The sequence below is a fragment of the Physella acuta genome, unplaced genomic scaffold (genome assembly GCF_028476545.2).
Source record: "Physella acuta isolate Inbredline_101_S28 unplaced genomic scaffold, ASM2847654v3 ptg002063l, whole genome shotgun sequence".
NCBI classification, from domain to species: Eukaryota; Metazoa; Mollusca; class Gastropoda; family Physidae; genus Physella; species Physella acuta.
Genome location: NW_026733566.1, coordinates 5,154 through 33,032, shown reverse-complemented (window position 1 = coordinate 33,032; position 27,879 = coordinate 5,154). Strand labels below are relative to the sequence as shown.

Sequence of the window (27,879 nt, the reverse complement as noted above, 5' to 3'; positions counted from 1 at the left end):
TGCACAAAAAAAACTTCATAACTCTAAGGTAAATAGAGAAATGCAAGAATCAGAGAAAATTCAATTACATATTTTATGCACAAAAAAACTTCATAACTCTAAGGTAAATAGAGAAATGCAAGAATCAGAGAAAAACCAGTTTCATATTTCATGCACAAAAAACTTCATAACTCTAAGGTAAATAGAGAAATGCAAGAATCAGAGAAAATTCAATTACATATTTTATGCACAAAAAAAACTTCATAACTCTAAGGTAAATAGAGAAATGCAAGAATCAGAGAAAATCCAGTTACATTTTTTAAGGATGTTCACAATGATAATACTGGAAGGTATCTAAACAATTTTCGGTGCCTTCTCCACATTTGCAGTATTTTCTTAAACCAGCAGATTTTGTCCGTTTCTGTATGGATTCAAAATTTGCTGCTGTGTTATCAGGAACTCTGAAAATGGAAACAATTCAATTATTTTTTTATAAAAAAAAAGAAAAAAAAATAAAGAAAAAAGAAAAACAAAAGTAAACACACGCACACACTCACACACTCTCACACACACAGACACACAGACAGACACACACACACACACTCATATATATGAGGGGTCGCTACGCCTATTGACACTTAAGTCACTTCCACGAACTTTGCTCACTTTTGTAGTTATAAATTCGATAAACTGTCTCATATAGTAATTGAAAAGTAGTTGTGAGTCAAATAAAATTTGATTAAAAAATATTTTAAACAAAGAGGGAATGATACAGTACTTAGAGATAAGATATAAAAAATGCATATAATATGTCTTTGTATTTTGATTATAAACACTTATAATTTGATGAAAACATATTACTAATTTAATTAACACAATATCTGTCTTTATTTTTTAAATGTTTAAAAATAATTATAATAAATATATAATAAATATATAAAAGATTTAATTTAATGTCAGTTTTTTAAATATTCTAAATGACTCTTAATAAATATTTTCCTTTACAGATAATTGGTGTATAAAAGTAATTTGAGATGCATTTTCGAAAAAAAAAATAGATCACAAAGAAATAATAAATATGATATAAAATACTATATCAATTATTGAATAGTTTGGACAGTGTAAACTGTAGTTTTTCATAATGGCAAGTAAAACTCATTTAGTGGAAAAATCATAATTCATTATATAATATTTTTCCACCTGAGGCAAAAATGGATTTACAAAAATAGGTAGAAAAAAAGAAGAAGAAATGTAGTTGATTTTGAAATATATACCTTAGAGCTTCTATATCTTTTGTTGCCGTAGCTTGATTCTTTAAGCTGCAGAACCCTGTTAATAAATTCAAATATTGTTTATTGATTTTCATTGATTGGAAATTAGGTTCTAGAAACTAAATATATCAATGTGCGCTTAAGGAGTTAATATCTTTGTTGGAATTATTCATCCCTAGTTCAAACCACCGGACAGATGAGGCTAAATAGCTGGGGACAGCAAACCATCTAAGAGAAAAACTCAAAAACTGAACAAATGCCCTCTGGCGTGCTCTTCGTTGGACAAAGCTTATAGAAGTAAATCCAGATAGAAAAGCAGGCTGGAATTGGAGTGAAGGGCCTATATGACGCTCAAAAAGTTGACAATCAGTTAAGTCAGTTGCGGAATCCCCGCAAAAATATTTTTGGCCAACCTATGTATATATAAATTAAGAATTACAGAGAAGCAATAGCTGTTTAACTTGCTTAAGCAAAACTATATAAAAACAGCTTAATTGGCTTTTAGACTATTTAATGAAGCGCAATAAGTCATGGAAATAGTGTGAACGTTTACCTATCTTTCACACTACAGCTCATGTAGATATTTTCTCTACGGAGCAGTGTGTGTTAGTTACATTAGAACAATCACTGCTGTTGTAGATCTGTTTGTCTTTTACAAAACCACTATTAAGCTAAAAGAACAAAATAATTTTGGAATAAATAAATGTATTGTTTTTTTTTTTTCGGGCTTTGAGCCCCACAAAAGTGTAGAATTTACAGTGAGGTAGTTAATAACGGTTCACTTATCTATCTGCTACTTGTGAGGCTAAGGCGGGAGTGGCGTAGTGTTGTGAAAGGAACTTAAAGGACGGTTTCGACAAAACTGCTGTAAGATAACTTCAATAGTGCCGACTTTTCCCCCGAAATTTATTTTTAAATAAAACAAAATGTGACAACACAATGTATATCAATTTAAAGTAACATTTATGTTAAAAGTTATAAAGGTAAAAACAAATAAAGACGCACTGTACATCATGTACTCGTCTGTTGTAAAACACAGGCGGCCGATTGAGCTATGGATTTTGACTTTTCTTTTCAAAGAATTTTTTCTGACGCGGCGTGTTTTTATTAAAGTAAAAAAATAATTAAGTACAGTTTACAACGATTTTTGGGCTCCCTAATAGGTCTGGCAGTATAGTAGTTTCACCCCACCGTGTAATACTTTATTTTGTTAGGGGAAAGCCATTCCAATGTTACAATTTAAAAAGAAGATATAGGCATCATTTTATACTTTGTAAATAATATGAATTAAGACTTTCGTTTTAGTGGTTTCAATCTATGAAAGTTGAATAATCTTGTTTTTGTAAAGATTTAACATTTCCACATTTGTTTCTCATGATTCATTTTTATACATTTGACTATACAATTAAAAGTTCAACATTACCTTCAATGTTGTTCAAATTTGCTGTTAATGACAAAATGTATACTGTCAGAGAAAATTTTGTTTTTTCTAGCCACACATAGACGACATCCCCGTTGGAGAGATGCACCTTTTGAAACAAACAATTCACGTGAGTAATGATATATATAATTTTATGCAAATTTTATACTTAATTTTGGTGATTTCGCCTTCAAATTAAATATAGAAATACCTCATAACTGCGTTCTGTTCTTACGGTTTTTATGTTTATTGGTACCAAAGTGTCATTCATAAGTCTTTTTTCTTTTAACAGGCCGTCGTTTACTCTTGAAATATATGGAAAAATGCATAATTTTTAAAAATCATAATGCAATAAACAGGATAAAATATATGATTTTCTGTAATTATATAATAATGAACTATTATTTAAATAACTAAAAATAAAGCGTTGGCCGCTATAATGTTATGTATTAAAACGTTTACTAGAATTTAAGAAGCGACCCACGCTTTAATACTTTAATTACAAATGATAACTGCAGTGAGGTTAATTCAGCTATTATTAAAGATAGTGTTAGTTACCTCACAAGTTAAAGACAGTTACAAATACTATGGACGTTTCGACCCAAGGTCTTCATCAGCACACAACAGTGTGGTTACAGATTAGACAGAAAAAGACAAACAGTTTTAATACTTTAATACTTTACATTTTTACTTTCTCGTATACGAAGTATAGAGGAAGTATTGTAATCGTGCGAAAAATCTATATCGAAATTTTCACGTTTTACTCTCCCTTGAGTCGGAAAATAGTTTTGCAATTTAGTTTGTATGTCTCTGTGTATCATTGTATGTGTAAGTATCGGTACAGCTAGATTGATGAAATTTCATATATGAGTAATATATCAAATGTGTAGTTCTGTTTCAACTTTTCATCAATTTCCGATAACCGGAAGTGGAACTTATTCTACTTTTGGCTTTTCACAAGCCTATAACTTTAGTACTGTTTCACATAGATAACCTTTTTCTATGACGTAGTCCGAAATAGGGTGTTTTGTCCCGTTGAGTTTTGTTTAGTCGTGTTTTGTGTATATTGTTTTGTTTAGTGTCTGTAGTTTTTTATCTATTAATTTTTTTCTATTTCGATTGGTTCCAGTTAATAAATTTACTAAAATGTTAAAAGTTTTTTGTTTTTATTTTATTTAGGCTAAGGTTAGGTTATTAACTAGTCTGGGTTTAGCCGGACTTGCACTGACCGGACAGTAGTTAGTTAAGCCTAGAAGGGTAGATTTTAGTTATCCCCTCCTAGCAGGGCTTACATATATCCCGAGTTACCATCCGCGTAGTGTTATATAAGAACTAGCTGCATACCTGTGCTCAGCCATGGTAATTCTTTTTTAAATGTACCAACTTGGGAACAGAACAAAACTAAACACAATCACAACGAAACAAACCCAACGCAAACACTAAAGAAAAAACAAACACAAGCGCAAACACAATGCAAACACAAACACTAACGCTAACATAACATAAACAAAGCTTAAATGCAAACATGAAGAGGTTCTATGAAGTAACTAGAACCCTATCAGGCAAAGATATTAATCCCAACCAACCAGTGAAGGTTAAAGTAGGATATATCTTAACAAGTGACACAGAACTGTTAAACAGATGGAAACAGTACATTGAGGAGATTTTAACCCATCCTCTCTCATAAACCATCACTGATATACCACCTGCAAATCACTTACTAAATGGGGGTACAGATCACCCCCCTGCAACGTTAAAAATAATAAGAGCAATAGAGCATGAAAAATGGCAAAGCAGCTGGCCCGGACTGGATCCCACCAGATGCACTCAAAGCAGACCCAGCCATTTCAGCAAACAAATGACATTCTTTACTAAAGCAGATTTGGGAAGATAAGATAAACCTAACTGGCTGGAAACTGGGCTACCTGATACAACTGCAAAAGAAAGAAGACCTGATACCAGTGGCGTAGCCAGGATCGTCTCAAGGGGAGGGGGTTCCAATTTTTACCCGGGGACAAACTTTCGATTTGCACCCCCACTCAGACTTTTGATTTGCACCCCCCCTCAGACTTTTGATTTGCACCCCCCCCCCCACTCAAACTTTCGATTTGCACCCCCCTCATACTTTATATATATATATATATATATATATATATATATATATATATATATATATATATATATATATATATATATATATACCGAGGGGTCTATGGGGGGTTATAACCCCCCCTAACCCCCACCCCCCTGCCTACGCCACTGCCTGACACAATGCAACAACTGGAGAGGGATTATGCTTCATTCACTCCCAAGTAAGATGCTGACAAGAATCATCCTAAAGAGACTTAGAGATGCCTTGGACAAAAAGCTGAGACAAGAACAAGCTGGTTTACGTCGAGACAGGTCATGTACCGACCACATTGATACGCTGCGCATTATTATTAAGCTTGCGTCTCGTAAACATTAGTAAAAGTATTCAATAGATAATAAAGTGACCCACGCTTTTCTTTATAGTTATTTAAATAGTAGTGTATTACTATATATTTAAATAAACTCATTTATTTTATACCTTTTAGTGCATTAGTATATAAAAGCTTGTTATTAATACCTTTTTATGATTTATTTTTACTATATTCATGTGTTGCATTTGAGCTATATATTTTATATCATTAATTAAATCTCACAACTGTTTGAAACCAATTTTGAATGAATTAAAAGTATATTTTTTTTTTTTTTTTTAAAATTGGTTTATTTTTGTGTATAGTCATCTTGTATTAAAAAGGCAGCAAGGCATGTGGATTTAGTAAATAAACACACCTGCATAGCAGAAATCCGAAAAAAACGCAAATAAATAAAGACAAATTTATTACTATTATCCCCTACTCCCCCCCCCCCACCCTGCGTACGCTACTGAATAAACTATAACTGTGCTCAGGTGTCGGCAACTTGCAGCTTTTTTGATCAGTTTCTTCCAGGCATCTCTTCGGGAGGGAGCAAACACCCCCCCCCCCCCCGTTTGAAATTGAATGTATATAGAAAATATATACTTTAACAGTGTCCACACCCCACTTACGGAAATTTTAGTTCGCCACCCCGAACATTTCAAGAGAAGAGAAAAAAGTCTGGAATATACAATGTTTTCGATGTCAAGGTGCGGCTCTCATGTTCCATGCGCACATTTTAATGATTATATTATTTCAATTTCTAAACTCATGAAAAAATATTACTGTAAAGAGAAACAACTTAACAGGATAAAAACACTCATTAAAGAACAGTGAAAATAGACGCAGTAGAGATTATACGGACAGCTGACACTGCATGGGCACCATGCAACCTCCCCCCCCCCCCCCTGAAGAAAGTCTACCGCCTCTCCCCCCCCCCCCCCGAACGAGATGGAATTTATATAGTAAACATATAAACATACACTTTTACTAATGTCCGCCCTCCCGAAAAATGTTGCCCCTCCCCCCCCCCCGGAGAAAAAAAGTCTGGAAGGAACACTGTATGGACAGAAGTGAACGATGCAGTAATCAAAACGATACCGAAGCCAGTTATTCATAGTATGCCGTGTTGACGTATGTCTGGCTAATGAGAGACACCCACTGAGATGGTGATGTCCGTAAAGAAATTAAAAATATGTTATTAGCTTCTAAAGTTGATTGGGATAGTTCTATAGTTATATTGTTTATTATTGTTTATAGCAGAGCTAAATAAATACTTTAATATTTTTTTGTGCGGAAAATTTGTAGGTTTTTGAAATAATATACATTATTTCATATTTAAAACTATTTATTTGTAATACATAAATCAATTTTATTTACCTATACAAATACCATAATTTTGAAATAATAAACCGGGAGTGATCTCCCCTAAACTTTCTCGAATATTCTTAAATAACACTACGGGGGACGGCAACTCGGGACAGAGACATAATTGTTAATCCATTTTTACATACTAAACTTTAAAAAAAATTGAATTTCGTAGAAAAAAAGAATTGCGCACCATGTTAACGCCAAACAAAATGTGTATCATAAAACGGAATACTATTAGTACTTTATAAATTTACTTGCGTTTTCTTGAGAAATCGGAAATAGCGTAAATTACTACTTCCGATTAACAGAAACTACTCAAAACTTGATAAAAGGCAGAGAATTAGATCTTTTACTTACATGTGGAATTTCATTTATCTATCTGAAATAATACTCAAGTTATAGGCTTTTGAAAAATTGAAAGTAGAAAAAGTTCCACTTTCGGTTATCGGAAATCGCTGAAAAGCTAATACAGATCTACAAATTTGATATAATACTTATATATGAAATTTCATCAACCTAGCTGTAACGGTACTTAAGTTATCGTGTTTACACACACACACACATACACACAGACACATATATACGGACAAGATTGCAAAACTATGTTTTTTTCCAATCTCGATTTTTTTGCACGATTACAATACTTTCTCTATAGGTACTTTGTATACGAGAAAATAAAATTGTAGTGGCTCTTTAAGAACTGGGACATTTAGTAAATTGGAACCTTTGGCTATTCCGTCTCTAAAGGTTGCCGACCCCTGAACTAGCTAAACCACACTATTAATTATTATGGGACCTCTTGTCCAACTAGACCTACCCTAAGCCAAACAAGCAGTTCTGTAGTTGCGGCTATACATTTATATGCGCTAAGATTCGATAGAGTATGCTTGACACAATACTCGTCAAAAAAACACCCGTTGTGATCTCCTCTAAACTTTCTCGAATATTCTTATATAAAAAAACGGGGGGTGGCAATATAGACATGATTTTTAATCCATTTTTAATTACTTGCAATTTTTAAAATAGAATGGAATCTCGTAGAAAAACAGAATTGCGCACCAAATAAAAGGAAAAGATATGTATGGAATATTATTAGTACTTGATCAACTCATTTATGTTTTTTGAGAAATCGGAAATAGCATAAATTACTACTTCTGGTGAACGGAAATTTCGCAAAGTTTTACAGATGGTAGAGAATTAGATATTTTACTAACATGTGAAATTTCATTAATCTATCTGAAATAGTACTCAAGTTATAGGCTTTTGAAAATTTAAATGAGGATAAGTTTTTTTTTCGGAAATGGCTGAAAAGTTGATACAAAAGTACATATTATATTATAATATACTTACATATGAAATGTCATCAACCTACCTGTTACAGTACTCAAGTTATCGTGTTTACAGACTTACACACAGACATACACACACTCGGGCATACTGGACAAAATTGCAAAACTATGGTTTTCTGACTTAACGAAGTGTAAAACGTCGAGATTTGTGAAAAATCTATTTTTTAAACGATTACCATACCTCTTCTATAATTCGTATTCGAGAAAGTAAAAATTAAACAGTCTAATACGTTTCGCACAAATATTGACATTCTAAGCACTGGTTTGTTAGAACCGTTTGATTTGTGCGGTTTACTTCACTTACTCGTACACGACCACATTATTTCTCGACCTGATTGACACTGCCTGGTTGCAACCAATTTCCTTATCATCGATATATTCAATACATTGGCGTTGTCTGGTATGTACCTGTAACAGAATGAAAAAATCTTTTCAAAGTTAACTATTGAACGAGATATAAAATTTAAGTGTATTTCTCTGTCTGTCGTTATGGGTGGAAACTTACGAACGAGATTTTACTTACTTCTATCAAAAATATTTTTTTTTACCTGACACTACGTCTAGAGACTCAAGAACAATTCACAATTTTTTTTTTGTATTTGCGTTAAGACAACATTTATTGCATATTAGACGAAATTTGTAATAATCAGTGGCGGAACTAGAAAAAAGTCTACCCGCATAAAATATTTCTGAGCGACTTTTATATATATGTATATGTATATGTATTGGTATATGTATATGTATATGTATATGTATATGTATATGTATATGTATATGTATATGTATATGTATATGTATATGTATATGTATATGTATATGTATATGTATATGTATATGTATATGTATATGAATATGTATATGTATATGTATATGTATATGTATATGTATATGTATATGTATATGTATATGTATATGTATATGTATATGTATATGTATATGTATATGTATATGTATATGTATATGTATATGTATATGTATATGTATATGTATATGTATATGTATATGTATATGTATATGTATATGTATATGTATATGTATATGTATATGTATATGTATATGTATATATATGTATATATATATATATATATATATATATATATATATATATATATATATATATATATATATATATATATATATATATATATATATATATATATATATATATATATAAATATTAACAGCGGAAATGAGCTCACACAATACTTTAAAAAATTGTGTTCTTTAACATTGCTCTAAAAACCCGTATTACTTAAAACTTATACACAGTGTACAAATGAAGAATGAAGAAACAATCCATTATTTACACAAAGACATTACTTATTGTTTAGTAGATGAGGAAAATTAGCTGGATAAAAAGGGTCGGCGTGGTCGAGTCGGTAAAGCTCATGGTTGCTAAACCGAAAAGTCTCGAGTTCGAACCATCGGGCAGATGAGGCTCGTTAGCTGGGGACAGCCACTCTTCTAAGAGAGACAACTCCAAAATCAAACAACTGCTGCCTTGTAGTTTGTTCTTGGTTGGACAAAGGCTATGGAAGCAAATCCAAATAGAAAAGCAGGCTGAAATCGGAGTCAATAACCTCAATGGCGCATAACCAGTTGACACGTAATCCTTAATTGCGATGGAAGCATGGTCGAGTCGGCAAAGCTCATGGTTGATAAATTCGAAAAAAGTCTCGAGTTCAAACCCTCTGGCAGATAAGGCTCGATCCCTCCCAACACTAAAAATTAAGAACGAATAAGAAGAAGAAGCTGGATAAAAACAACGCTTGGTGCAGGTGTGTCTATAAAAGAGCTTTCAAAAAAAACTTTTCATTGATTGAAGCGCAGTGTTCTTCCAACGCTCATAGGGTTTGGTTGAAACTTTCTTGATTTGAATTCAAATCAACATTAAAAGAAGTTTGTCTTCTGATTTGAAAATCTTCGCTCATACAAGTTTTGTATTTTAACACGTTTTTCTTAACTCAGCTTCGCGTTTGTTTGTTTGTTTGTTGTTAAAATTGACATCGAAAATTAGCCCACTTCTGATTGCTCTAGAGACCTGAAATTTGGCATGCATGCTACTTTCGCCTAACAATTTCAGATGCAATCATAAAAACTAGCAATTAGTGACCGTAATTAGCTTAATTTAATTACGCCCCAAGGACCATAAAATTGAGGACATGATTTCTAAAGATACCGACAAGACTTGAGGCCTATTGACACAGTTACTTCGGCCCCAATCCATGTGAGCGCGCTGGCCGTGATCGTATAGTGGTTAGTACTTCGCGTTGTGGCCGCGACAACCCAGGTTCGAATCCTGGTCGCTCAAGATTTTTTTAGTCTGTGTATTTATAAACACTTTTTTAAAAACCACGATTTTCATGTGTAGCAACGGACTAAAAAGGAGAAAATAAAATACTTAAAAAAAAACTTTTTAAAAAACCACGTTTTTCTTGTGGACTCATCATGTTTGCCTGTCGTCCCTACTGGGACATAGGCCGCTGACAAGAGCTTTCCAGGTGTCTCTGTCCTGGTCTAGTCTCTCAACAGTCCCCAGGTGTATCCAATCTTCTTGGTGTCTTCTTCCAGGTCACGTCTCCAGGTCTTTCTGCTATGGTGCAAATTAAACAGCCTTTATATGGTGCAAACTGAATATCCTTTGAATGGGCTAACTGAACGGCCTTTATATAGGGCAAACTGAACAGCCTTTATATAGGGCAAACTGAACAGCCTTTATATGGGGCAATTAAACAGCCTTTACATCGGCAAACTGAACATCTTTTATATGGGAAAACTAAACGGTCTTTATATAGACAAACTGAACAGCGTGTATAGTCGGCACAATGACCAGCTTCTATTCGGGGGAAAAAAAGTTGAATCTTTCTAGAACTGGGCCGTGTAGTATACGATCTTAGTATACACTGTAATGCTGGGATTAGCTAGTCTATCCCTCGAGGATGTTGGCAAGGCTAAGAAAGCTCTTTCTGGGATATGGGCCAGGTTGTTAGGTAGCTCTTTCTGGGATATGGGACCTGTTAAGGTAGTCTTTCAGACATTTTCGCAGGATGGGGAGGGGTCACTGAAAATTTCCGTGTGTATGTGTGTGTGTGTGGGGGGGGGGGGGGTTGGATTTAAGTATATATTTTCTACTTAAATTATATATTTTCTAATTTCGTCCCGTTGGGGGGGGGGGGTGTATTTATAAACACTTTTTTAAAAACCACGTTTTTCATGTGTAGCAACGGACTAAAAAGGAGAAAATAAAATACTTAAAAAAAAACTTTTTAAAAAACCACGTTTTTCTTGTGGACTAAAAAGTAGAAAATAACTATTTACATACATTTGATGACAAAAAACGTGGGTCGGGCAGATGGGTCGGGAAATTTGATGGTGAACGTACCCACGTTTTTTGTCATCAAATGTATGTAAATAGTTATTTTCTACTTTTTAGTCCACAAGAAAAACGTGGTTTTTTAAAAAGTTTTTTTTTAAGTATTTTATTTTCCTCACAGGTTTGAACAAGATGTCATAAGCAGACAAAATAAATGTCTTAACTCTTTGGATTTTGTAGCACTCACTTCTTCGAGCTCAGTGTCCCGATGATTGTCATGGTCTAAGAGCCCTTGTCTCTAACATGCCTCTCTAAACGTCTTGCACATTTGTCCATTCACATTTTTGAGATCGAGAAAAGATGTAGGTCCACGTTGCACATGCAGAAGTAAACGCAAGAAAAAGCATTCATAATGTAATGGGTGTACGGTGTACACGCGACCGAGAGCCGCACAAGACCGGTTTTCTGGGTGACCTTCAACAGCTTTACCCTGCTTGCGTCTAATAAATTGTTTTTGAATTGTTCCATATGTGATACTGAGGAACGTCGCATTACAAAATAGTTCTAGCAAACGGGTCATTTAAAAAAACAACATTGTATTAAAAAATCAGTCTGTATGCAACCTCCCTTTCTTTTGGTATAATTCGTTTATTATGTAGGTTTCTAAATGTATCTTTAATGTCTATTATATTGTGTTCCCTGGCCCAACTAATTCTCGTGTATAAGGGTATCGCTTGTTGTTTGATTAGGATGTCGTATATTTTTTGTGTGTCTTTACCAATAATGCTTTTGTTTCCTTTTAATGTTGCTAGCGTTTCTTTATAAAAGCTGCCTATGTCATTTCCCCCCTTAGTGTGGTGTTGTGATGTTTAATTTTAAAATGCTCTTTATGTTTAAACCTATGTAGTATTGTGCTAATGGATGATAATGTGGTTCTATCTTTAATCTATCCAGATGTTTTAATCGGAAGGTGTTTATTTTAGTATGAATGTCCTGTAGCCCTGTACCTCCATTTAATTTGTTTTGTAGTTTTGTGGCCAATGTTTATATGAAAATGAACTCTATAATGAGCTTGTTTTTTTTTTTATAAATGAATATCTGTTTACTCTGGCAAAAATGGTTGTATTGCAGTATTGGCATTTTTCCAGATTGTAATTTATTTCATTTTTTAGTGTGGCCCAGGTTTCTTGGTCGTTTTTTTGTGGGATCGCTGGTATAGGTTATTCCATAAATTCTGAGTTTGTCTGTTATTGTTATGTCTATGTGATAATTATCTTTTAGCAGCGGCTATTTATAGATCGACTTTATGGCAAATTTGGAGTAAATTCTGATTTGTTTTTCACAAAATACACGGACATCGCGTTAAAATAAATATTTCAAGCAAAGCTAAATCATAGACTGGGGACTCTAACTTAACTGGAAAAAAATGTACACTAAAACAATAAATAAAATATTAATTTAGACAGTCTTAAGCCAAACATCACTTAATCAGCCCTCAAGTAAATTAATATTAGAACAGTCTTCTGTTTCCCAGGTTTTAAAAGTGCACAATCTGAATGGTAGAAAGAAATACAAACCTCAACCCCCCCCCCCCCACACACACAAACACTCCCCCCCCCCCTCAATTTTGTGTCATGGAAAGTTTTGGAATAATAGATCATTATGAGTATTACAGATATTACAGAGACCGTTTTCCCACGGTCGTTTTTATTTCTGTCAATGTGAACTTTTGACTCCGCAGCTAGGGACGGAGCACAGTAAACTAAGCAGTCAAGAGAAACCGAGTTTGCACACCTTATTTTAGTCTAGTTTTTATGCCAAACGAATAAATAAATAAATAAATAAATAAATAAATAAATAAATAAATAAATAAATAAATAAATAAATAAATAAATAAATAAATAAATAAATAAATAAATAAATAAATAAATAAATAAATAAATAAATAAATAAATAAATAAATAAATAAATAAATAAATAAATAAATAAATAAATAAATAAATAAATAAATAAATAAATAAATAAAAAAAATAAAAAATAAATAAATAAATAAATAAATAAATAAATAAATTATATATATATATATATATATATATATATATATATATATATATATATATATATATATTTATATATATATATATATATATATATATATATATATATATATATATATACATATATATATATATATACATATAAAGCTATCTGGAAATTGAATAAAAAAATCATACCTCAGTGTCCGTAAAATGATGTTTATACATCAGGTAGTTTCCAGGAGCCATGGAAGTGATACTAATTAATAATTATATATATATATATATATATATATATATATATATATATATATATATATATATATATATATATATATATTAGCTGCATACCCGTGCGCCGCCACTTTAAATTCTTTTTTAAAGATGCCAACTTGGGAGCAGAACAATACTAAGCACAACACAAACACAACACAAACACAACACAAACGCAACACAAATACAACACAAACTTAACACAGACACAACACAAACGCCAAAAACTCAACACAAAGACAACACAAACGCCACAAACACAACACAAACACAACACAAACAAACACAATGCAAACAGAAACGAAAACACAAACGCAACACACAAACACAAAAGACAACACTCATACATGTGCATTCACATTTTGCTAATTATATTATTGCAACACTATTTCCTTTTAGGAGGTCCGTAGATGTTGAAATCACATTTTTTAAAAAATTAGCGTGAGTTGAATTTATTTTTTAAATTACCTCCCTTGGAAAATTACAAAACAGTTAAATGAATTTTTTCAACCCTGATATTATAAAAATGTTTCCTTTTTTCTAGGAATCTAAACGAAAATAATATTTAACATTGATCCTTTAATTCTTTTTAGCAATGTGAATGTATTTAATATTTTCTTTACGTTATGCGTAAAAGTAAAAACAGTGGTAACTATATAATAAATTTTAGTCGTTATATAAAGATTATATATGTTTGGATGTATATAATGTGTCTTACCTGATGAAACTAAATGTTCGGATGTGGGGATCTGTGTAAGACCAACACGATTCTGGAGGTATCTGTTCTTGGTGAAACCGCATTGTTACTGGATGACATGTCTTAAGACTTTCTAGTTTTGTCTGAAAGAAGACAGAAACATCAAACGTGATTACCAAAGCTGATATTGTAATAATTTTAATAAATGTTCATTGTTTTTTCAACATGTTTTCAATTTATAATGTTTTTCATAAAAAATTATTATTAGAATGTATCAAAAAAGTTGTTACATATAGCACACCATCGACATATTTTACAGTAACACACGCTTTTCTTTCTAAGTGGTATAATTGATTCATTATTATTTTTAATAAAATGATCCTCTTATTTTTAGATCTATCATAAACGTTTTTAGTTTAATACGTTTCAAGCTCGAAAAAACCGTAGGGCAGTTGAAATATTTGACGTTTCTTGGACGCACGGCGAACGACAAAAGTACCACGAAAAAAATGTGTTGTAAAAACAAGTTGCAATTTATACTTGAGTAAATTTCTTAGAATCAAAACTATTTTCTTATTAACTATTTCTGTATTAAATTTTTAAAATAATTGAAAAAATAAATTGGGAGTGATCTCCCGTAAACTTCCTCGAATTTTTTTTTATAACACTACGGAGGATGGCAACTCCGGAAATAGATACGATTTTTAATCAATTTTTAACTACTTAAACTTTTAAAATAGAATAGAATATCGTAGAAAAAAGCATCACGCACCAAGTGAACGGCAAACAACATGTATATAAAATTGCAGAACAGTGGCGTAGGTGGGGGGGGGGGGGGTTAGGGGGGTTAGTACCCCCCATAGACCCCTCGGTATATATATATATATATATATATATATATATATATATATATATATATATATATATATATATATATATATATATATATATATATATATATATATATATATATATATAAAGTTTGAGGGGGTGCAAATCGAAAGTTGAGTGGGGGGGGGGGGTGCAAATATAATGCTGGAAAAAAAATTTGAACCCCCCCCCCCCCCCATGTGACGATCCTGGCTACGCTACTGTTGCGGAATATTATTAGGGCTTTAAGAATTCATTTGCGTTTTTGAGAAATCGGAAAAAGCGTAAATTACTAATTCCGGTAAACAGATATTACTCAAAGTTTAATAGACAACAAAAAATTAGATCTGTTTGAAAAACTAGCAAGTTCCACTTCCGTTTATAGAAAATCGCTAAAAGGTTGATACAAAACTACAAGTTTGATATAATACTCATATATAAAATTTCATCTACCTAGCTGTAACGGTTCTGAAGTTATCGTGTTGACAAACACACACATATACATACACATACATACACACACAGACATGCGGACACAATTGCAAAACTATGTTTTTCCGACTCATGGACGCGTAAACCGTTGAGATTTGTGAAATTCTCGATTTCGATTTTTTTTGCACGATTACAATACTTCCTCTATGCTTCGTATTCGAGAAAGTAAAAATTAAGTATTTGAAAATTGAGTTTTTAAAATCATATATACCAACTGCCTTGAGTTGCTATCCACATTATTGTTAGCTAAGAATATTATTATTACAAGCTTTTATTTAGTTCGCAATGTCTGTTTGTTGCGGGTTTGTGGCAAATCTTGTAACTCAATTTGATCCCCTTTTAAAATTGCGATTTCGTTCAAGCTTTCCAAATACACTTTGAATTAGATCTTTTACTTATATGTGAAATTCCTTCTATCTAACTGAAACAGTACTTAATTTAAACGCTTTTGAAAAACCGAAATTACAAGAAGTTTTAATTGCGGTTACCGGAAATTGCTGAAAAGCTGAAATAGAACAACAAAATTGACATGTTATTTATATATAAAATGTTATGTATCTAACTGTATCGGTACTTAAGCTATCCTGTTTACAGACAAACGGACATTTACACAGGCAGAAATGCAAAGTCCAGTTTTTCCTATTCGATGACGGGTAAAACGCATAGATTTTTTATGAATCTGGATTTAGAGATTTTGTCCGATTAAAATAAGTCCAAATACTACTATAAGATGAAGGACGGTGAAAACTTCAAAATTTCCCCTGACTTTTGTACAATATTCAATACTTACTCTCTATACTCTAAATACGAGAAAGTAGAAAAAGCAAAGAATACCCGAATAACCGGATTTTTTCAAAGAATTATTTAGGCCTTTAATCAGTATGGGCAATTGCTATGTTTTTTTTTTTACCAAACTATACTATAAACTCAAATGGGCACTTTTATCTCCTTGGATAATGTAATTCTAGCTTTATTTATTTTATAAACTGAATGTACTGCCTATTTAAAAAAAGCATAACTAAAAAGTGTTTAAACGCATTTTCTTCTTAGAAAAGCCGCACATGCATGATATCATTAACATTACGGCAAATCAAACCCTTGAAGAAGCCCCATCAACCATTCAATTTTTACGATGGGCAACAAATAAAACGCCCGCATCAAGGTACAGTCCTTATGCTATCGACATTAGCTCAACCCCGGCAACTAACGTGTCCCAAAACCAAGAATTGAAATATTGACCCATTATTCTGATTAATTAGTGGTTAAACATCTTTAGGCATCTGAAAACGTTAGTTTTTAATCTAGTGTACTCAAAAAGGAACAACATAAAGCTTTATGCCGCCTTAAAAACCCAATCCCATGTTACGCAAGGCGTCCATAGAGAAAGAATAAGGCTTTGAGCCAGAACAGGCAAGGGCTTAGATAACTGCCAAAATACCTAATCTGTAGACCTCACAAGTCTAGACAATATATTTGTGCCTCTGTTTTTAGACTTTCATAACAAATGCATGTGATGTGGTCAGTAGGTACATAAAAGAGAAAAGTAGTTTTAATCTAGAGACTTCAAACATTTTTGAAGGACCGAATTTGAACTTGTAGGCCGTGGTGTCGATGCCAAAGTTTAGCGTCGTCCGCAAAGATAAGCTATCGTTATATCATCTCTATGCCCATATTGTGACATATATTTACAAATTTGTCTAATATAGGACAGAATACATAGCTACTCAACAGAGATAAGCGCAATCACTTGTCCACGACTTAAGAAACCACTGTACTGCAAAACCCACCTAAATGGAAAATGTCTTAGATGTGTGTTTTAATACAAATGTGTACCTCGTCGCGAGTTAGGACCTGTAGGTAGTCTGTTACTACTCTATATCTAAAAACAATAAAAAGATAACGTGAATTTTATTTGTTCAATTTCTTGGTTAACTGTATTTGTTGCATCTTGTTCAATTTTGTTAATATTGATTAACCTAAAGGGTTCAAATGTAACAAAGAAAATTGTGACTAAGTTTCCGGGTGCGGGTATGCGGACACTAGTTAAAGTAGGCCCTATATATCTATTTATATTTATAGAAATGAAAGTATGTTTATCTGTTTGTCCTATATGAATTACTACATCTTTTTCATCGGATCGCCATAAAACTTTGTGAACAGAGTTTTTTCCAGGAATCTATTCGGAGGGGGGGGGGGGGGGGGGAGGGGGGAGCAGAGCCCCCCCCCCCCCCCCACCCCCCGAAGAAAGTCTATCGACCCCCCCCCCCCACCCCCGAACGAAACGGAATTTATATAGAAAAAAATACTTTTAACAGTGTCCGTACGCCCCCCCCCCGGAAAGATTTCGCCAGGGCGGCACCCTAGCAGGAAGCAGAAGCGTAGCAACCTATTCCGGCAGCCGGGGCGAACTATCAATTATGTGCCAACCCTATTCAAACGCTGGCAAAAAGGCGCCCATCCCTACATACACTCCCCTATATAAAATAATTGAGGATATCAGCCATGTATAAATCTGTTTTCTTAAATTTTACTGAAGAATGGGGATTTTTAAAAAAATTGTCTACCCCTTTTGGCGCCCCATTCGATCTGGGGTCTCTGACAGGAAGCAATGCAATTTTTCTCCATAAAAATAAAAGCCAGATGCAATTTTACACTGTTCGTACGAGAGTCATAAAATTTTGGGTAGTTGGTGAAAATGGTTTCGAGAAAGAAAAAAATTCTTAAGTGTGGCACCCTGGGAGGGTTCGATTTTTCTAATTATACGATTATGAGCTCAGAATCCAGAGGGGAATCCAGAGGGGCTATCTCATCAATTGCGGTCATAGGTAATACTAGATTCAGCAGAGGCGCAGCAAGGGGGGGCGGGGGGTACATATGTCCCCGGGCGCCAACCCTAGGGGCGCCAAAATGGTTGGAAAAATTTAAAAGCTCATTTTAGCTATAGTTTTGCATTATAAATATTTAAAAAATACGGGGAGGGGGCGCCAAATTGAAAGTTTGTCTCCGGCGGGAGGGAGGGGGGCGCCAAATTGAAAATTTGTCCCTAGGCGCCAGGAATGGTGCTACGCCTCTGAGATTTAGTGATAAAACTACACCAGGTTCATCCGCCAGCTCCCCGGCGGTTGAGTGGCCCAGAGCGACACTACGGTTTAGATGGGCTACTATAAATGTTCACTAAGTAGAATAATGAGCGCCCGCCGGCGCCCTGGCAGTTGGCGACAGCGAGCGCCCCGGGCTCTACAGAGAGTGCCTCCTTAAAGAGCACCCTACAATAGGGACACGATGGCACACGACATTTTATAATTAAACCGAATTAGGGGCGCCCCTGCGGAAATATAACCAGTGGCTCCCTGGAGCGCCAAGGGACGCGTCTCTAACACATGGGCGGTCGCAAATGTGTGTTCTACCTCACTATTACAGAGGTTGATTAACGTACACTCAAGGCTTTCATACAGTGAGCCTTGGTGCATCTAGGCGGCAGTGTGGACAAACCCGCGCCCCAAAAACGAATATGTGGGTTTGTTTGTTTAAGCATTATCAAAGATTTCATTCGTTTGTCATTCAAATTTGAGAAGTTAATGCTAATACCCATGTGGTGGTTTCTACGAAAAAAAATTCGATTTGGTGGCGCCCTGGCAGGGTTCCATTTAGCTCCCCGGGTTTTCCCGTGAGTACTATGGTACCTTTGTTCGTTTTAATAATTGCGAAACGCTATGAATATGATGGGCTACTATAATCGCTCACTATACCGAGTGAGGCGCCTTCCTACCTACGCCCACCTACCTACATACCTAACTCCCTGCCTACGTACCTACCTATCCACTAACCTGCCTGCGCTGCTGCCTGCCTACCTACTTTCCTACCTACCGTTATTCCTGCCCAACTGCTTTCCTTCCACCCCGCCTGTCTACACACCTCACATCCTACTTACACACACACATATCTTCGTATGTATATATGTATGTGTTAGTGTGCTCTAGGACTATGTATTTTTACATTTTTGTTGTTACGTAGAACTATTCAGTATAAAGGAGTTTCCTTTTTTTTTTGACGTTGTAACTTTCTAATATTGTAATATTCTTTTTTGTATGTGTGCATAAAATAGTGTAGGTTTATTAACAAAAGTAAATTTTAGTATGTATTTAAGTGTATATAATCATTTTCGTCAAGCCAATGTGTTCATAATCTTAAATTTAAAAACCCATGAAACTCGATAGCCAAAGATTTAGAATGAGAATAATTGCTATTTAACCAGTAACACCTATTCTAATTATTGTAATAATATTTTTTTAAAATATATATACACAAAGATAGATTGTTTTCTTATATAATTTATTTAAAAAGTCAACTGTATTTCATAACGAAAATTAACACAAAATACATTCGAATAGAAACTGTCAAGGGAGACTACTCTAATATTTGTAGGAATAATAGTTTTTATTTAGAGTTTTTTTTTATTATTAGAAGAAAAGTTAATCATGTAGGTTCTATAAAAGATTACCTTGCATTTAAAAAAAAAAGATATTCGATAGGTTTAGAATGAGAAATAGTCAAAATTATTTATTATATTCATTAGTTGTTTTTTTTAATAATATAGTACAAAGACCTGTTTTAATTATTTTTTTTAAAATCTTATTTTAATTAATAAATTATAAATGAAGATCGAGGATCTATATTTTTAAAAAAATAGTTTAACTGTCCCTAAACAATTGTATCAATCGCTGAGAAATTAAGAATTAATAATTACGTTTAACGCTTTATTAATTAAACGAGTTGAATTATTTCCGTTTTGATAAACTCTCTCTCTCTTTATAACTACTAACGCTTTATCATTGAGTTTCTTAAGAGAAAAATACAGGAGAGCGGTAGTTATCATTGACTCTGTCATTGATAATTTCATTGAGTCTTTCATAGAAAATAGTGTTTGATCGGCTGGTGTGTGAGAGAGAGAGAGAGAGGCATAAATATGAATAAATAAATCCAACCCCATTGATTGTCGGTAGGTATAGATTGTAGCCATATCAACAACTGTACTCATAATTGCTGATTATAAATTGCAAACAATAAGAAGTAAAAACTAACCCCTTGCAGCATTTCAAAGTGTGCCTCTACCGTGATCTGAGCACTTTGTTTTCCAACGAAAGTATTGGCGTTCTTGAATAACTCGACGTCGATGCCAGACTTCCAGTTTGTCTGACTGAACTGCGATGTACAGCTGTCTTTTACCAGGAGCGCTGGAGTTAGGCCATTGGTTGCGGTCGATTCAGGTGACGAGGACATTGTACTGTACACATGGAAGTAACAGGAATTAATTAATATGTAATGTATAGGGATATTAAATTGGGTGCATGTGTATGTGCGTAAAGATTTAGTACTAAGACAATTTGTAAGTGTGGCTCATACAAATTATTCACTGCCAAAATTATTCAAGCCGATAAGAGAGGCACAGCCTTGTTGTATATAATCACAATATGGACATCAATTAGAAAATTAGGATATTTCTAGCAGTGGCGGAACTAGAAAAAAAAGGTCCGCCCCGCAAATTATTTTTTGGGCCCCCATATATCAGAGGCGTAGCGACCCTTCCCAAACTGTCGAATTGCACCCCCCCTCGCTACGCTACGCCTCTGCCATATATATATATATATATATATATATATATATATATATATATATATATATATATATATATATATATATATATATATATATATATATATATAAATTAAGGTCGGCTGTGGGCCCCTAAACTGCCTGCCCCCCCCCCCCCCCCCCCCCGCATTGCGGGGTCTGGTGGCACTGTAGTTCCGCCACTGATTTCTAATTTCTGCTTTGCAATTGATGAAAAAGATAGGCCCACATATAATTATGCTAGACACTAGAAAAACCAACTTATATTTAGAACTAGATCTATCACAATTGAAAAGGTTACTACTTTAATGAAAACAAATTGAAAATAAAACAGTTTGGCTATCGGTAACATAGTTTGTAGTCATTGTAATTTACTATTCATTGTCGTACAAGGGGTTAGACTATAAAGAGACTATTTCGATAGTGTATCTTTGAAGTTACAATATTAACCTTTTTCTTCTGTCGTATATATTTTATTGTTTTTCACTTGATGACAAAAGTCAGAAACGAATATATAAGGCAACCCGAAATTAAAAAGGATAGGTGCCTGTCATAGCGTAGATATATAGAATTGGACTAGACTAGTAGATGCTACTGAGGACAGTATAAACTTGACTGTAGACGATTTGGTGCGAGAGCATTGTGCGCGTCTTCAGTAAAATATTTGTGGCGTGAGTGTGACGTCAGCATGACGTGACAATGTACCGATGACGCAGCAGTGAAGTTAATTGGAGGGGGGGGGGGGGGGTTAGATATAGTTTCCTGTTGTGTAATAGATTCTAGATCTATAAGTGTGTGATAATAAAGTTAATGCTATTTCATGAACGAAGTTATTAGTATCCTTGATTATTGTCTGCGGAGAATAAGAGTGTTCCCGTCCTCCTTCACAAGTTTAATAGTTGCAGTGTCTCAGAATATAGCATATATATATATATATATATATATATATATATATATATATATATATATATATATATATATATATATATATAAATCCCCCATCACAGTGCTCCTTAGGCGATGAGGATTATCACCCCCGATTTCCTCCCGTCAGCTTTTGCAAAACAGTTATATAGATAATGTATCTCCCCTTGGGATTAGAGGTCTAATACAAGAGCAACATCTTGCTCTTCACAATTAGCTGCCCAAATTTTTCCTTTATAAATGGGCCAAACTTCCCTCTTTCTAGTTCCTTCGAAGACAACAGGTTTAAAAGATTTGAAGCTACAGGCACATTTTGAGAGGTAGAGATCTTTATGTGCAAAAAAAAGAGTCATCATATAATATAATGGTCAAGTTTTCCAAGCAGTATAATAGATAATGTTTAACTAGTGTCCTAAAGTAAGAAATAATTTTAAAATTATGCTTTTGTATGCATCAATTTTTAAACATCCTTGCTATCATTTACCGGCAAGGCATGAGGTTGTTTCTGAACTTGATGGTTGCAGTGACTGGGCATGTGGTGCCGTTGTTGATGCAATAAAACTCTTGCGGGCCTAATAGAGCCATCGTCAAATTGGCCCCTGAATCCATCACATTAGCACTTTTCTCTGGGCACTGACGACATATAATTTATGTTTTAGCGAGAAGTTAAATTAGGGAAGTGTTCATAGTACGTAACACAAAGAGAGGGGTACATTATTTATTTTCTAGTCACATCATGTTGATGGTGTAGAATTGTTATAGAGCAACTTTATTTCAAATGCATTTGATTTAAAAAAAAAATATCTCCATGCAGTGTTTATGCTGCTTGGTTGAATAAATACATTTATTAAAAGAGGATACGCTCCGCCTCATTGCATTGTCATCATAGTAAAAAAAAACAAGACCCCCCCCCCCCTCCCCCAAAAAATTGACGTCACGCTTCAGTACAACCCCCTTTTAAACTCATTTTATCTAAATTAAATTTTTTCCTCCCTCTTATACGAAGAATAGAGGAAGTATTGTAAAATTGAAGTCGCGATTTTCACAAATCTTGACGTTTTACACCTCCTGAGTCGGAAAAACACAGTTTTGCAATCAGAGTTTCTTCCAGGCATCGCCCCCCCCCCCCCCCTAAAATTTTTTACCGCCCCCCCCCCCGAACGAAATGAAATTTATATATTTTATATAGAAAATATATAGTTTTAACAGTGTCCGCCCCCCCCCCCCCCCGAAGAAAGTTTACCGCCCCCCCCCCCCCCCGAAAATTTCAAGTGCCCCCCCCCCCCCCCCCGGAGAAAAAAGTCTGGAAGAAACACTGTTTGCAATTTTGTCCGTATGTCTGTGTACTTCTAAATACCGTTTCAATTATGTATAAGAAATTTCATATTATATCACATTTGTAATTCTGTATCAGCTTTTGAACGATGTTTGGTAACCGGAAGTGGTAATTACTCTACTTCAGTTTATGAAAAGCCAATAACCTGATACCGTTTAAAGTAGGGGAACGAAATTTCACATACATTTTCTTTTTTTTGTAATACACAATGTTACAACAGTTTCGAATATAGGCTACATGTAAAAAGGAATTCAGTCTTTTTAATAAATTTACTTGTATCAGGATTTTAGAATATAAAAAAACAATAAAATTATCTCTTTTGATTTCAGTACTAAATTAAACGTATAAAGTAAATCAATGACATTCCCTACTGAAAAGGGGCCCGTTTATGCATTACCATATGTGGTAGAAGGTTTGAGGTTGATTGTTAAGAGAAATTTTGTTTTACTCTAAAAATCTAAATTGTTACTGATAGTAAAATATGGCAGGCGTACAGATTAAACGGAAGCCTATCTGAGAGGAAAATTTTATTTAAATTACTTACAACATATCCCATTTCGAGAGTGTTTTCACTTCTAACTTCTTTACAACTCACACCCGTTGATGCGTCTGTGTACTGGTAGGAGCAGTACAGCTGCGTTTAAAAAAAAGTGGCTATTATTCGATGTTGATATGTAATGACATGTAAATATATGTAATGATATGTAAATATGTAATGATATGTAAATAATATGAATCACGAATTGTTCTGGACTGATTGATCAGATCCAGAGGCGTAGCGACCCTTCCCGGGGACAAACTTTCAATTTTCGATTTGCACCTCCCTGACACTTTCGATTTGCATCTCTTAAAACACTATTTAACACTCGAATTAATCACTTAATTAAGTGGAATTATCATTTTTCTGTATATATTTTGCTCTTTTTTTGCCTTGGTGTCACCCCCCCCCACTAAATGGTGTCACCCGGTGCGGTCCGCACCCCCCGCGCTACGCATCTGGTGTATGTTAATCCCCACCTCATCGTAACAGTGGGTTAGAACACACTTTGGTGACCGTTTAGGTGTCAAGGCGATGCTAGCGTACTTGGCCTTGTTAGGTATAATCATCGAATGTCGATTGCCACAGTGTCACTATTATAGGGTGCTCTTTAAAAACGGATGTAGGGCGCCATAGTGCTCAAGGGCGAAACCCAGGGTACGGCAGATCACCCGAGGTGCATGCAGACTGTCCTGATTCGATTAAGTTAACGATCATATTAGCACGTCGTATCGGTTTTTTTTTACAATCTTTTAATCGATTTTAGGGGCCTTAAGTAACTATCGATATATATAATTCTCTTCTGGGAGACGCTAGAAAACAAGCTGTATACGCGCTCCCTACCACCCCCACCCCTACATGGTCTGGTGAGCTGTGGTTCACTCTAAATGTTTACAAACAGAGCCGGGTTTAGTGACGACTATTAGGGGCAGATAATTTAGTTTGAAACTATTTTAAACGTAGGGGGGGGTAACTAAGTGGAGTTTACTTTAACGGAGGGGGGGGGGGGGAAAGGAGAGGGGGGTTATCGTCCCTTAACGAGCTACTTATAGTGTTTTAAAGAAATATTTTCTGTGGCAGCGTTGGTAGTGTCGAATTCACAAATTATGAATAACTGAAAAGTAGAAACAACTAAATAGCGGCGTATGATATGCCGCGGGTCGGCTCGTTTATTTATAAAATGACAAAAAAACAAAGGGAAACAGCAAAGTTAATATTGTGTGCAAAATAGTCTAAGCATGTTTAACTGTTCTTCAATAATTTCCCTTATAATTAATATGCAGCCATTGGTGTATTCATTGTATAATTAAAACAAAACTGGAAAGCAAAGCTTACGTGCTTTCCTGCTAGTCCTTCTTTCAGATCTTCAGGTTTGAAGTAATGTGAATCGGTGTGAGTGTCGAATTTCTTTTCACTCAACACTTCTGAACTATTCACTGCATACAGTCGATAAGTGTGGCGAACAGTACTCACAAGCTTTGGCTTCAATATTTCACATTTAATAACGTAGTTTTCATCGTAAGTTTTTTCGAATCTTATGTTTGTTGTTTTGTTCAGGCAGCGTTCTTGGGTTTGTGCTGTGGAATAAAAACAGGTGGTTCGCACTAATGACAATGATTACGTACTCAACGCTGTTTATTTATCGACAATATCACAAAAAAAACCCAGAACCTGGCTTAAACCCAAACCCTAAAAACGACGCCAAGTCTAGCTCAGGCTCTACCCAGCCTATTCGTGCCGCCGGTGTGATAAAACAAGGGTATGAGATACGGATAAGGGAGAAAAAAACTGTGCTGTTTTTCAAATTTTTACCTTAATTGTTTTCTAGCCCTTACCAAGGCACTAATAATCGCGATTTTTAAACCAGCTAGTTGTCAGTGTTTCTTCCAGACTTTTTTTTCTCGGGGGTGCACTTGAAATTTTCGGGGGGTGGGGCGGACTAAAAAAATTTTGGGGGGGGGGGGGGCGGACACTGTTAAAAGATTATATTTTCTATATAAATTCCATTTCGATCGGGGGGGAGGGGGGGGGGGGAAGACTTTTTTTCGGGGGGGGGGGGGGGGGCGAGCTCCCCCGAATAGACGCCTGAAAGAAACTCTGCTAATGGCGTTTGTAAAGTGAGTTAATAAAATTATAAGTAAGACAGCAAACCCAAGCCAGCAGTGGTGAAAAGGCTAAAAAAGCCAATCGCAAGGAAAACACTGAAGTCCATTTCGGTGTTTTCAGTTTGTTTAAGTCTGATCTCTGCGATATCAGCTGTGGAAGCGTGGAAGACTACTGAAGGGTGCAAGGTTAGCTATCGGAGTGTGGACGACTGTTGGAACGTAAAGGACTGGAAAAGTCTGGGGAAAAAGACATTCGTTGATTAGTCAAACACACATTTTGTGACCGTCCCAGACCTTAACTCCTTGAGTTATAACTATTAGCCAAGTATTACATCTTTAGACTCGGAAATAAGGAAGTTGGTACTCATCACCCGCCCATGCCCTTAATTAGTCACATACAATCTGGGGATAATTTAATCTAGAGCCGAAATAGTGAGGTGAAGGTGAAAGTCGATGTCGATTTCGGAAATTTAGTTTTTTACTTTTTATTTTCAGAAATATATTTTCAGTAAATTTATAAATCTATACAAATGTATATATTTGTAAATTTATAAATATATATTTATAAAAAATATGAAAATTCAAATATGCATATTGTATATAAACAGAAGCTAACTAATCGGGTTGATATCAAATGCCTCATAGTAATTTGAAGTGCTTTGAAAACGCATTTTGTATAAACCTATATATTAATCATGGATTATTGGTAAGCTTTCTAAACCAATTTTCCAAGGAAACAGCTTCAGTACATAGACGATTGTTTTAAAAAATAATAATCAAAAATTCAAAAATGAAGGAATTATGGCGCGCGCGCGCCCACACACACATACACACACACACTTACACCTACACCCCACACACACACACAAACACACACACACAAACACACAACACACAATACAAACCACAAACCACAAACCACACACCACACACCACACAACACACACACACAACACACACAACACAACACACACACACCACACAGCACACAACAAACAACACACAACACACAAAACACAACACACACACACAACCACACACACAACACACACACAACACACACACAACACACACACTACACAACACACAACACACAACACAAAACACACACAACACCTAACACACAACACACACACAACACCCCAACACACACCACACACACAACAACACACACATAACACACACAGGCAACATAAAAATTTCAGAACGAAGTAGTAAATGGCAAAAGGCTTATAAAAATTTGACATGTCAGACAAGTGAGTGGAAACCCCAGGAGAGTTAAAGAGAAATAAATATCGCGGATTCTTCAGACGCGGTCTGATCCGTAGAATAGATACATCGGAAAGGCGATACACTTTTGCCGAAATTTTAAGAGCGAAGAAAAATATAACAAGGTGTTTCTACATGTAAAATCACATAATAAACCTGTGTGTCTTGACCTCCGCCAAACCCCTGAGGCTCTCACCGAACCCCTGAGGTTGACTCATCGTACCCCTGATGCTGACTCACCGAACCCCTGATGCTGACTCACCAAACCCCTGAGGCTCTCACCGAACCCCCTGAGGTTGACTCATCGTACCCCTGATGCTGACTCACCGAACCCCTGATGCTGACTCACCAAACCCCTGAGGCTCTCACCGAACCCCTGAGGTTGACTCACCGAACCCCTGATGCTGACTCACCAAACCCCTGAGGCTCTCACCGAACCCCTGAGGTTGACTCACCGAACCCCTGAGGTTGACTCATCGTACCCCTGATGCTGACTCACCGAACCCCTGATGCTGACTCACCAAACCCCTGAGGCTCTCACCGAACCCCCTGAGGTTGACTCAC

General features: G+C 35.0%; 1 protein-coding gene across 1 annotated transcript; it reads right to left on the bottom strand.

The window, feature by feature from the left end:
• Positions 1-112: 112 nt before the first annotated feature.
• Positions 113-25,507, bottom strand: LOC131931952 (von Willebrand factor D and EGF domain-containing protein-like). The gene is made up of 11 exons (XM_059288787.1): positions 25,277-25,507; positions 23,948-24,037; positions 22,552-22,700; positions 20,595-20,796; positions 14,172-14,293; positions 13,379-13,439; positions 8,136-8,239; positions 2,882-2,975; positions 2,674-2,779; positions 1,254-1,308; positions 113-440 (listed from the first exon to the last, which is right to left on the bottom strand). The coding sequence occupies exons 2-11, from the start codon at positions 23,957-23,959 to the stop codon at positions 299-301; spliced, it is 1,047 nt and encodes a 348-aa protein (XP_059144770.1). The 5' UTR covers positions 23,960-24,037; positions 25,277-25,507; the 3' UTR covers positions 113-298.
• Positions 25,508-27,879: the final 2,372 nt, after the last annotated feature.

What these genes read in the sequence shown, in the direction of transcription:
- LOC131931952 (XM_059288787.1), bottom strand. An exon ending in ATCATTTTACGGACACTGAG is followed by an intron (nt 8,240 to 13,378) that starts GTATGATTTTTT and finishes ATTCTGTTACAG; the next exon opens with GTACATACCAGACAACGCCA. An exon ending in AAATTTGAACAACATTGAAG is followed by an intron (nt 1,309 to 2,673) that starts GTAATGTTGAAC and finishes ATTTATTAACAG; the next exon opens with GGTTCTGCAGCTTAAAGAAT.